This window comes from Hipposideros armiger, unplaced genomic scaffold, assembly GCF_001890085.2.
Source record: "Hipposideros armiger isolate ML-2016 unplaced genomic scaffold, ASM189008v1 scaffold_792, whole genome shotgun sequence".
In the NCBI taxonomy this organism is placed as follows: domain Eukaryota; kingdom Metazoa; phylum Chordata; class Mammalia; order Chiroptera; family Hipposideridae; genus Hipposideros; species Hipposideros armiger.
The window spans coordinates 106,710-119,103 of NW_017732142.1; the positions used below are offsets into that span (position 1 = coordinate 106,710).

The following is a 12,394-nucleotide window of genomic DNA, read 5'->3' on the forward strand; positions in this document are numbered from 1 at the left end:
ACTTCTGCAATGACAAGAGGTGCTCAAAGTGGTTACCATCAGCGTCCAGACACTTCTTTATGGCGAACTACTACTATCTGAGCAACATTGACCAAAGTGTCCATTTGTATACATTTTTTGGCACTCCCGGTTTATATATTTATATTTATATTTATATTTATATTTATATTTATATTTATATTTAATTTAACACAGAACTTAATAAAAGGGTAATAAATGGTTGTTTTAGTCAGTATTGGCAAAAATACTAATGGACATGAAGCTGCTGCTGCTGTTGATGGTGATATTAGTGGGCGATGATTATGGTGATGATGATGATATTAGTTTGCTTGGGCTGCCATAACAAAATACACAGACTAGCCTCTCACAATTTTGGAGGCCATTAGTATGCAATCAAGGTGTCAGCAGGATTGGCTTCTTCTAAGGCCTCTCTCCTTGGCTTGTCCCTGTTTCTTCACAAAGTCTTTTCTCTGTGCCTGTGTCCAAAATAACTTCCTCTTCTTCCAAGGACACTAGTCACATTGGGTTAGGGCCCACCCTAATGGCCTCATTTTAACTTAATTACATTTTTTTAAAGCCCTGTTTCCTAATATGGTCACATTCGTAGGTACTAGGGGTTAGGGCTTTGGCCTATGAATCTGGGGGACATGATTCAGCCCATAACAGTGATCATGTGATGATGATGATGATGAAGATAGTGTTGACAGTAATGTTTCCTGGAGTAAAGGGCCATGGCTGGGCCCCTTGTGACGTTCCCTTCTTCACTTCTCCCTTTCTCTCACTTTCTATTGGTTGCATTCAGGTTTTTCAGGAAGGGGGCACGGAATTCTGTCTCCCCTTTGTGGACTGCATTCTTCTTGTCCACCAGACCAAGGGATATGGGGTGGACTGAGGACAGTAGCATTGGGTTTGTCTGTTCATAGCCATGACCAACATGGAAACCCAGGTTCTCCTTTGAAAATATATTTTCATCATCCACGATGACTTGTACCCATGTATGTTAGCATCTGAACCAAACTAAATGTAAGGAACAGAACTGACATTTTTGTGCGTGTAGTTTTTTTCTTTTAAGTTAACTATTACAAAGAGTCTAATAACTCAGCTCCTATGAAGACTTGATTGTACTTGTACCGTTCAATAGCCTAAGAGTTTTTGCTTTATTCTGTATAGCAGATGAGATCTTACAAAAATCCTCATCAAATTCAATTTGTATCTTAATACACGTACCGCACTAAAGAAGTCAGTGGTGAAATCTTCAGGTAATAACCGTATACCTAGCCAGTACCTAATATACCTGTTTACAAGCCCAAAACGATATATTCCATTTGTGTAAAGTAGGAGACCTTTCTGTAGAGTTAAAAGACCTGGATTTTATTCCCAGTTCAGGTGCGTGTTCTTGGACCGTTTTTTTTTTTTTCTTCCCCTGAGCCTCAGTTACTTCATTGAGTACTTCACTGAGTACTTCACATAACACAAAAAGGAGGTAATAACTGTACCAGCTTTATAGCATGATGGTCAGAAATAAGTGAGATGGTTTTCATAAAGCATCAGGAGCAGTGCCAAGGTCAAGAAGGTCTTCAATGAAGGTTAATTCAGAATAGAATTCCACAGGTCAAAATTAGTAATAGTTCTGTACCTTCCCTCCTATCTTGTAATGGGGACTCCTCCAGATTTCTCATAGCCACATTAAGAACTAGGCAGGTTGGTACCAGAGTTAGGAGTGAAGCCTGGAGAAGCAAATCCAAACCAGAGTAGCTGGTCTTTTCAGCTCCTCCTGAAGCCCTGCCCACCACTGTGCTGCTGACATTGGTTCGTCACAAAGCCTTCAGCCCATCTGTTCTATATAAAGTGTCCCCTTTTCATGAAAAGGAGGCAGAATCCATTCAGATGATTTCAAAAGGAAAGAACTTTTTAGCTTTAGAATGTAGTGATGTTTCATTTATGTGTGATTTACTGGGTTGAAATTGTATTTGATTTTAAATAAGTAATTGTAGTTTTAGAGCCAAGTATACCCCCACACACACACACTCACATTCACATTTACACACGTTCTCACTGAGATGTGTCCATTGGATACAACTGTAATTAAAACTGCAAAGAGGGAATTGTCAAAAAGCAGTAAGTGCTGCTATATGAAAGGTGTATTGTTCCCTTTTGTTTTTTCGTAAAGTCATCAAGAACTATTCCTGACAGAACTGTTATCCTAGTTAAGTAATTTCAACAATTTTCAAGATGTTTCCTTAAACTAGTGGGCGTCACATCTCTGGAACTAGATTAACAGGGAAGTCCAAACAAGCTTTTTCTCTAATAATATCCTACAGTTAAACTGCCCTTGACAGCTTATGAAATGAGCTCTCATGCATTCTTTAATTTTCACACCAACTCTGTGAGGAAGACAGGATAGGTTACTATGTACCCCCCACATATTAAGTGGCTTACTTGCCTAAGTTCCTAGCAAGTGGTAGTGCCAGGACTCACACCCAGTTTCTTCACTTAGCAGCCATTTAGGGAGCACATAGCATGTTCCAGGCAATAGTGGGGATGTGAAAGAACAGGCTGTGATCCCGCCCTCAGGATGCCCTAGTCCAGCGGGAAAGACAAGCCAGTATGCAGCTGTGATGCAGTGAGAGGAGTCTCACAGTGGAAGTTTGCAGACAACATTAGGAAGCACCACGGAGTAGCACCCACACCAGCCTAGGGAAAGAAGAATCCAGAGAAAGCTGCTCGGAGTAGGTTCCCATCGGCTTCAAAGTGCGAGGTATCCAAGGCTTAGGGTAGAGAGCAGGAGAACATTGTAGGCAGAGAAAATTGTAAGTTCCATAATACAGAGATGCTGGAGAGCATGGATTGTCAGGAAACTGTAAGTCGCTTGGAATGCTGGGATAGCGGGACAAGGGGAGCGGCAGAGGGTGGGTTGGACAGGGTGCTGGGGTTGGACCTTGTGGCCCATATTTAGGACTCTGGCCTGTATTCTGGAGGCAGTGGGGAGCCACTGAAGGGCTTTGAAGAGGGCCGTGATATTCAAATTCCATTTTAGAAAGGCCGTTCAGTCACAGAATCGACCTTCTTGCTGGAGGGGGCAAGAGGAGAGGCCAGAGAATGAAGAGGGGGCTATTAACTACATTTCAGCAGTTAAATGATAAGGGTTGTGCTAAGTCATTGGGGGCAGAAAGAAAAGGAAACGCATAGTCAGTTAGGAGACTTGATACATTTAACATTTATGTGGGTTGTGTTTATCTATCCTATTTTCTCCCCCTTCTTTATGGGCAAACCCCTTTCTCTCCCATCCTCCAAGTGAACCACCCTAAATTTCTTGCTCTAACCTGAACCAAACCCAAAGATGTTTAAGCTGAGACAGGTGGACTGGAATGAAAACCACAGCTTCCAAACCACAGCCTCCAAAATGAACCTAAACCAAATCAGTATTTTACAGGGTTTGTATTCCTAGCAGGCAGTTCGGTTTAATCCAAAACAAGCTTTGTGGTCAGAAAGAATTTGAAAGAACAGCAAAGGGAGAGGCGGCCTGTGCCAAGGACCCAGAGGAGGAAACGCCAGGCAGGTGGGGAGAAGGCTGCTTGTAAGAGCAGCTTGCACTGAGGATTATATTGCTCCTTTCAACTCTATACATTGGATTTCCTTATTAGGAACTGGCTTTAAGGAGTAAAGCATTAGCCTTAGGCCAGCGGTTCTCAACCTGTGGGTCGCGACCCCTTTGGGGGTCAAATGACCTTTTCACAGGAGTCGCCTAAGACCATCGGAAAACAAAAAGATATTTACATCACGATTCATAACAGTAGCAAAATTACAGTTATAGAGTAGCAACGAAAATAATTTTATGCTTGGGGGTCACCACAACATGAGGAACTGTGTTAAGGGGTCGCGGCATTAGGAAGGTTGAGAACCGCTGCCTTAGGCACTGGCAGCCTCAAGGATTTTAACATTTTTTCATGCTTTTCCCCCAGCCGAGGTCCCCATGGGCGAAGTAGTGGAGCTTCCTCGCACACGTCTGGCAACAGCCCGCCGTCCCCGCGAGAAAAGGACCTTCTGTCCATGCTGTGCAGGAATCAGCTGAGCCCCATTGCCCTTCATCCCAGTTATGCGCCTTCCTCCCCGAGTAGTAGCAACTCCGGCTCCTACAAAGGAAGTGACTGCAGCCCAATCATGAGGTGAGCGCTGGTCATCAGTCCATGGGTCTTAGTTTGTCCTAGTTGGTAAGTTTTCTTAAAAAAAAAAAAAAAAGTTACGTAACTCTTGATCTGTTGCCTTTTTCTGTAGTAAGACATTTCTCTTTCCTTTCGTCCACTCAGCTAATAATACTTCAAGGGCTGCTGCAGAAAGAACATAAGCCAGAATCTCTAATAAGGTTCAGCAGTCCAAGTAGCGACTGGATAGGGAGGGAAAATGGCACAGTGGCATTAGGAGGGTCCTGCACGTTTCCCTTAGAACAGGGAAGAGTCACTTATCTTCATGCATTCAATACCAGATATGTATTGAGTACCACGTTGTGCCAGGTACTGTGTGAAGTGCTAGGAACAGAGCAGTGAACCACAGAGACAGTCCCTATGCCTACAGCCCAGAGGAGAAAAAAGATGTTACCCATCTAATGACAAGAACGTATTTAGATTCTTCTGCAAGGACATGTGTATATAAAAGGTGGGAGGGGGTCCAGCTTGGTCTGGAGGGATCAGAGGAGGCCTCTCTGAGAAAGTGAAATTGAAATGAGATCTGAAGGTCAAACAAGGAATTAGTCCTTGTGGGGTGGCGGTGGGGAGGTAGAAAGAAGGAACTGCACATCCAAACGGGCCGTGACTGGCAGGCTGGGAACTGGACTCGGGCCACCTTGGATGGAGTGTAGGCACAGGGGGCGCAGGGGGAGTGCAGTGGCTTGGGCTGGGCCCAGCGTCAAGGAAAAAGCTGCCAGCTCTCCTCCTTCAGCCTTCTTCCTCTCGGAGTCCTGTTCTCCTTAGTCAGCTGTCCTCCAACGGGGTGCTCAGCTGTGGGCCAGGACGGACAGAGGCCAAGGTCCCGGCTAGGGGTGTTGGGTAGATCACTGGGCACCTCGCTTGCAAAACACACTGCGGTGAGAGTGGAGTAGCCTTGTTCCCGTCAAAAGAAGGAAACTTTCCTTCTTTTCCACCGAATCAGCACACTCATGCCAAGGACTGATTTCGGAACAATTTGAATTCAACTAATAACAATCAGGATCTTAGGGGTGCATTGTGTGGAAAGTTAGGTCATCTCGCTCCCTTCCTTCCCTCCCGCCTGCCTCACTCTTTGTCCTTTAATATAACAGTATGTTACTCTGAACGGACAGGTGGGCCTATGGACAATTGTGCATTATTTTGTATGAGATCATTCCGAAGCCATAGAAAACCCCCTCTCCCCTGTCCTTACCCCTTCCACAAAACCCCCCCACACCACCCCGGTCCAATCTTCCAAATAATGAACATCCTAAGATTGGCAGGTGGAATACAGACCCCTTCCACAGTGAGGTCACATATTACAGAGATTTAGCAAGACCCCAACATACAGCTGCCATTCCTTTTCAAGCTGTTGGCTGTGCCTTAACTTTTCTCTTTATACAAAAGGAAATAGAGCAAAAAGTAACATTTCATTACTTGGGTCGTTCCAGGCGGTCTGGAAGGTACATGTCCTGCGGTGAAAATCATGGCGTCAAACCCCCAAACCCAGAGCAGTATTTGACTCCTTTGCAGCAGAAAGAAGTAACAGTGAGACACCTGAAGACCAAGCTGAAAGAGTCTGAGCGCCGACTCCATGAGAGGTGAATCTGCGTTCTTTGCCCCTGGTGGTTTAAGATGGCTTCTTTTTCTAGAAGATGAAATAGGAGCCCACACTAGAGAAAAATAGAAAAGAAGAAATGTGATTGCATTTCATGTTTGTCAGATTTCTTCAATCAGTCTCTCAAAAGAGCCATTTCATAATCTTGCATGATTTGGCTGTTTCAGGAATTTTTCAGGGTTAAAGGGGACCGTCTGCTTTTTCTGGGTGCGTCCAGCTTCGACACTGAGGAGTTGGGTGTGTGCCTGACTATTTTTAAGTGGCAGGAACACTTACAGGAACAATCCCTACTTGCAGCAGAATGGGTCACACACAGCGAGCTCCTGTTAAGCTCTGTTTAGCTCTGTGAGAGAGTGCATGGCTGTGTGCATTGTGATTCCTGCAAGCTATTTCTGTGCTAAAGGAAGAGGTTCGTTATTCTTGGCCAAGTGTTAAGGTTAAAGAAAAAAAAAAAGTCCATGTTTAAGAGATCTTATCTCGGAGAGAAAAGACCTTTGACCTCTTGGAGGAGGCCAGATTCTCTGCTTGATGGTTTTCCCCTGGAACACTTTAGGATGGACACACAGAGCTCTGACAGGGTAGCTGTGAGCCCAGGGTAATTAATGGTGCCATGAGTCAGACACTACTTTCTGGAAATCTTTGCTTTATGATTTCAGGAAACCATGGGATGGCTCAAGCCATCATGGGAGGGAGGTTTGAAGGCAGTGAAACTGGAGAATATTCAAGCCTAAACTTATAGCAGCAACACTAACAATATCTCATATAGTATATCAGGATCCTAACTACCTGGTCTTCATATCTACTGAGAATATGAGGACATGTATTTACATTGACTATGAAGAACTTCTATGTATTTCACAAAGTCTTTGCAACATGTAGCATTCTATGATTTAAAAAAAAATTGTCATCGGAATATGATCAGAACAACTTTGCAATGCTAAAACTTAGTCTGCCTTCTGTCATACATAGGTAATTAAAACAGAAATGGTCTTTCCTTCCACAAACTGTAGGCATAAATGGGTAGGCTATGGAGAAGAAAGCAGACTAAGGGACTGATGTGTTCTAATAATAATATTTCAAATATTGAATGTTGAATAGAGGATAATGCTTATGAAGGACTCAATGCAATCTCTGACACGTATACTGAGCACTCAAAAAAGAATACAAACAATAGTAGCAGTTTTTATTCTGATTCTAGTTACTGTTATTGTAGCTGTTGGGTTGTCGGAGAAGTCACGATGCATTTTTGCAACGAAAAACAGAAAAAATACATCGTGACTTTTCAGACAACCCAATATTTTACGATTGCGGGGGCGGGGGGAGGGCAGTTCAAAACTGCTTTAACCTCTGTGTTTCAAGTGGAAAAGAACGGGCTCTCCCTTCTGTGTGTCAGAACTGCCCGCTGCCTGGTTCAAAGTTGACATTTTTCTTAGCCTGGCTTATCTTCTCACTCTAGGGAGACGGAAATTGTGGAGCTTAAGTCACAGCTGGCCCGCATGAGAGAAGACTGGATTGAAGAAGAGTGCCACCGGGTGGAGGCCCAGCTGGCCCTCAAGGAAGCCAGGAAGGAGATTAAACAGCTCAAGCAGGTGATCGAAACTATGAGGAACAGCTTGGCTGATAAGGATAAAGGCATTCAGAAGTACTTTGTGGACATAAATATTCAAAACAAGAAGTTGGAGTCACTGCTTCAGAGCATGGAGATGGCGCACAATGGCTCTCTGAGGGATGAACTGTGTCTGGACTTTCCATGTGAGTCCCCAGAGAAGAGCTTCACCCGAAATACCCCGTTTGGCAAGATGGCAGATGGGCTGTCTCTGGAAGAGCAGGTCCCAGAGGAAGGGGCCGACAGCGAGCTGCTGGTGGGAGAGAGCATGGCCGACGGCACCGATTTGTTGGATGAGATGGTGACAGCCACCACCGCAGAGGCTGGCGACCTGGCGCTTCTTCATTCCACCCTTGGGGCAGAGGTGTTTGAGACCCTCCCCATGGCGGTGGGCCGGGAGGAGGGCGGGGTGGTGGTGGAGCAAGCCGTGCAGACCGACGTGGTGCCCTACAGCCCTGCAGTCTCGGAGCTCATCCAGTACGTGCTCAAGCTCCAGGAGGCCTGGCCCTCCAGCTCCGCATCCCCGGAGGAGTCTGTGGCCGACTCCACAGAAAGCTTCCCAGAGTCCATCTCTGCATTCCTGGTGGATTTAACTCCAAGGAATCCAAACTCAGCCATCCTTTTGTCTCCCGTGGAGACACCACACATCACGGTGGGCACGGAAGCTCATGCAAACCGCCTCATGCGAGAGCTGGATTTTGCAGGCTCCACAGAAGAAAGATGGGACGCCATCATCCCGTTGGCCCCGGGGGCCGTGGGGAGACAGTACTGGAGCAGCAGTTTCCTGGTGGATCTCCTGGCCGTGGCTGCCCCCATGGTCCCCACTGTTCTGTGGGCATTCAGTACTCAGAGAGGGGGGACGGATCCTGTCTACAACATCGGAGCCTTGCTCCGGGGCTGCTGTGTGGTGGCCCTGCATTCTCTCCGCCGCACCGCCTTTCATATCAAAACCTAGATACGAAGTGATTGTTTCCGTGTGCCATTCTGTCCCGTGTGGCGTTGTGTTAGGTGGAGAAGCAGCAGGTCGACCTGGGACAGTGTCTGTTCTGTCGTGTTGCTCCTCGGTATTGGATTTGCACTATATTTAGTTGAAGCCTGTTCACTGTTGAGAACTGGAGGTATCTTCAAAGGCATGGAGACCTGGTTCAAGTCGATGTCCCACCAGTGTGGTGTAGAAAGCATGCTCATGACCCTGCCGTGTCGTCTGAGGTGCCCGTTCTTAGCCTAGTGGTTCAGGAAGAGAAAATGCAAAGTTTGCACTATCAAGACAGCTTCTGTAAGGCTGGCATGTTATCTCCTTGCTTTGCTTTGTGCCGTTTTAAAATGTGTGATTGTTCCAGCATTCCAATGGTCTTGTGCATAGCAGGGGACTGTAACCAAAAATAAACGTGTATTTGTGTAATTGGTTTGAAGACGTCTTGACTAGTTCTTTAGTGTCTTACTTGGGGGTGATACGGTTTGAGTGTTTGCAGTTTTTTACTAAATGTAGCTCCAAAGTCCTTAAAATGGCCCGTTTGTTCTTAAACCTGTTAATTGATGAAACTGTATGTAAGTTTACAATGTATTAACTTATTTTTTGCTTATTATATATAGTGTTTTATTGGAAATTGTTTGTAACCACCCACTTCAGCATGATGAAAATAAAGATTAGTGTTTCCAGTTAAATAAATGTTTTATCCTCCTATAAAATAATTATCTCTGTAGTTTTACTTCTATATATGACCAGAAAGATAGTAGGATAGTAGATCCTTCCATAGTTATCCATAGTGGTCTGTAAAAGTAGAATTAACTTAAGAAATTAGAAAGAAGGAAAATATTTATTAAGATAAGAATTTCCTACCCTGTCTTTTTTTAAAAAGATTTTATTGGGAAATTGGAGAAAGGGAACAGCCAAGTTGTTGTCCTTCAATCTTAGTTGTGGAGGGTGCAGCTAGTTCAGCTCAAGGTGCGGTGTTCAATCTTAGTTGCCAGTGGGCATAGCCCACCATCCCATGCGGGAGTTGAACCATCAACCTTGTTGTTAGGAGCACGTGCTCTCACCAGCTGAGCCATCCTGCCACCTGTTGGCAGCTCAGCGGCAGCTCAGCTCGGGCGCAGCTCACTGTCCCATGTGGGAGTCGAACTGGCGACCCTGTTGCTCAGAGCTTACGCTCTTAACCAACTGAGCCATTCGGCCAGCCCTCCTACTCTGTCTTTTAACAAGCATTGTTTCTGAATAAAAATACCTTGTTGTTTATTTGCTTTTAAATTACCCATACACTTGTCTGCCTATACATTTATACAGTAAGGATATGTTGAGTGTTTTCAGGAAAGTTGAGATTTGGTTTTTTTTCAAGCATGTTAAGGGTGCAGAGAGGGAGGATATGCTAGTACTGTATGCCCTCCTCCCTTTGGAATAAGAGGGTGAGGTTGGGTGGCTGGAAAGGGATGAGATCATATTTGATCTATATTCAGTTATTCTTCACACCAGTCTTAAGAGGTGGGTATTATTCTATTTTACAGATAAGGGACTTGAGCCTCAAAGAGGAGAATTGCTCAGGATATTATAGTTCATCTCTGGAAGCCAAGATTTCAAGTGTCTGCAAAGCAAATGCCTTTTCCACTTAACACACAAAGGGATGAGACCTGGAGAACATCTGAAGTTCTCATCCAGAAACTCTTCTTCCATAGCACTGATCGCCTTTAAACATATTCATTTTTACCTACTCTGTCTTGGTTATTGCCCATTCCCCACTAAAATGTTAGCTCTTTGAGGGCAGGGCTATCTGTGTTCTATTTTGTTCACAGATTATGTCAACTTAGAGCCTTATATGGCACATAGTAGGGGTTCTAACAACAGCTGTTGAATGAATGAACTCATTCAACATGGGTGGGTGGTTGTTTACCGGGCTAGGCACTTGACTGGGTTAGTCATCAATAGTGAAGGAGACAGACAAGGTTTCTGCCCTCGGGGAGCTATTATTCTGCCTGGGAAAGACAAAGACTATACCAACACGTGTCCAAGACCATTTTAAATAGTGGTAAGTGCTTCCAAGGAAAAAAACAAGGTGTTTTGATCAAGAGTGACGGGGAAGGTAAGGAAGACTTCTCTGAAGAAATAACAGTGCTAATGGATGAAAAAGCTGGTCACGTGAAAATATGGGGAATCCATTGTTGCAAAAAGAACAAATGCAAAAGCTGGGAGGCAGAAAAGGGCTCAATATGTTATAGGGGCATCGAGGAGGCCAGTATGGCTAGAGCTGAGTTAGGGGGAGTGGGGTTTGGAGAAGTGGACAAGCTATCACATATGGGCCATAGTAAACCATGGTAGGGTTGGTTTGAATGCATTCCCTGTGCAAGGAGAAATATTAACAGGCTTTAAACAGGACAATGATATAATCTGGTCTCCTTCTGCCCCCACTTCAAACCTTCACGACCACAACCCCTCTGGCTGCAGGCAGGAGTGGAAGCAGGGAGACCATTTAGGCAGCTATTGTAACTAGTCCAGTGAATGATTATGACAATTTGGAGGTGGAAGTGGATATAGAGATTGAGTTGAATAACTAAAGCTATAGCTTGAAGACAAGACTGCTATGATTTGCTGATAAATTAGAGGTGGGGAGGGGGTGAGGTAGGGTTTTAAGACAAAGAGAAATCAAGGATGATTTTCAGGTTTTTAGCCTGAGCTATGGTGGCGCCAGTGGTGGTGCTATTTACTGAGACTATAAAGAGGTCAAGAGAAAAAAGTTTGGGAAAATAAATTTGAGATGTCTACTGCGTATCTGTGTGGAAATGTCAAGTGAGTAATTGCATACGTGGATGTGAAAAATCACGGGAGTTGTCAGGGCTAGAGTTTTTTATAAAATTGGGCTCCTTCGGCATTTATATGCTATTGTATTTAAAATCGTGAAATGGATGAAATCCTCCAGGGCAAGTGTAAAAAAGAAAAGAAGGGCAAAGACCGAGTCCGGGGCACTTCCACATCTGCACAGAGGTAGAGAGTGAAGAACGAACAAAACAGCTGAGAAGAGGCAGCCCAAAGGTAGGAGGCAAACAAGGTGAATGCAGCATTATGAAAACCACGAGGGGTGTGACTCAAGAGTGGAGTAGTCAACTGTGTTGAAATCCTACCAAGAAGTTGAGTAACATGAGAAGATACATGTCCACTGGCTTTGACAACAGAGCCTTAGTGACTGTCAAGGTCATTTCTTTGGGGGAAATGGGGATGGAAGCCAGATGGGAGTGGACTGGAGCGTGATGAGGAGAGAGAAAGTAGAAATTGACATGTGCAGCCAGTCTTTTTAAAAGTGTTTTACTGTGAAGGGGAGTAGGGAGGCAGGTGGTAGTTACAAGGGGAAGTGAATGACAGGGGTTTGTTTTATTTTTCAATATCGAGAAGAGCTAGAGCAAGTTTACATGCTTTGTGATTGAGCCAAAGAAGAGAAGGAAACTGATTACGTAGGAGAGAGAGGAGTAACTGAAGAAGGGAAGCCTTGAGCAGATGAGAAGGGATAGGATGGCGGGCAGGAGGTGTACATGTGGAGAGGGGTGGTTTGTCTCTGAAAGGCCATTGCTTCTATTGGAATACACGTGGCACACACATGGACAGTTACACAGCACACAGCAGTAGAGGGATTTGGCTGAAATGGAAAGGAAACTATTTCTGGAGGTGAATAACCGGAATTGTCTCAAAATAATGAGCCGTGCTGACTCAGGTCCCTTCCTGTAGTCCAGCCCAAACCAACACCTAGATGCTATCTTCTTCCCAGTGCCTCGTTGTGTTTATTTTTGTTGCTAAATTAACACATTTTTACTTTAAGAACTGACATTCAACATTATATTAGTTTCAGGTGTACAGCATCGTGGTTTAGTCATTTATATAATTTATGAAGTGATCCCCCCAATTAGTCTTATTTTTGGTCTCCACTTGTTGCTACAGAAATGACTATAAACCACACCCACTGAGCACTGTTCTTCATCAAATCAAGATGGATGGCAAGATGGGCTCTG

General features: G+C 44.6%; 1 protein-coding gene across 2 annotated transcripts in view; it reads left to right on the forward strand.

Annotated features, from left to right (window-relative positions):
• The window catches only part of SYBU (syntabulin), a 76,244-nt gene extending 67,146 nt beyond the window's left edge, over window positions 1-9,098 (forward strand). The window contains exons 4-6 of one of the 2 annotated variants that reach the window (XM_019628458.1): window positions 3,963-4,166; window positions 5,633-5,782; window positions 7,256-9,098. In XM_019628458.1, coding sequence (XP_019484003.1) covers window positions 3,963-4,166; window positions 5,633-5,782; window positions 7,256-8,360 — 1,459 coding nt within the window. In that variant the 3' untranslated portion in view covers window positions 8,361-9,098. The remainder of the gene's footprint in view (window positions 1-3,962; window positions 4,167-5,632; window positions 5,783-7,255) is intronic. The other variant, XM_019628459.1, reaches the window with a different exon arrangement.
• The last annotated feature ends 3,296 nt before the right edge of the window (window positions 9,099-12,394 follow it).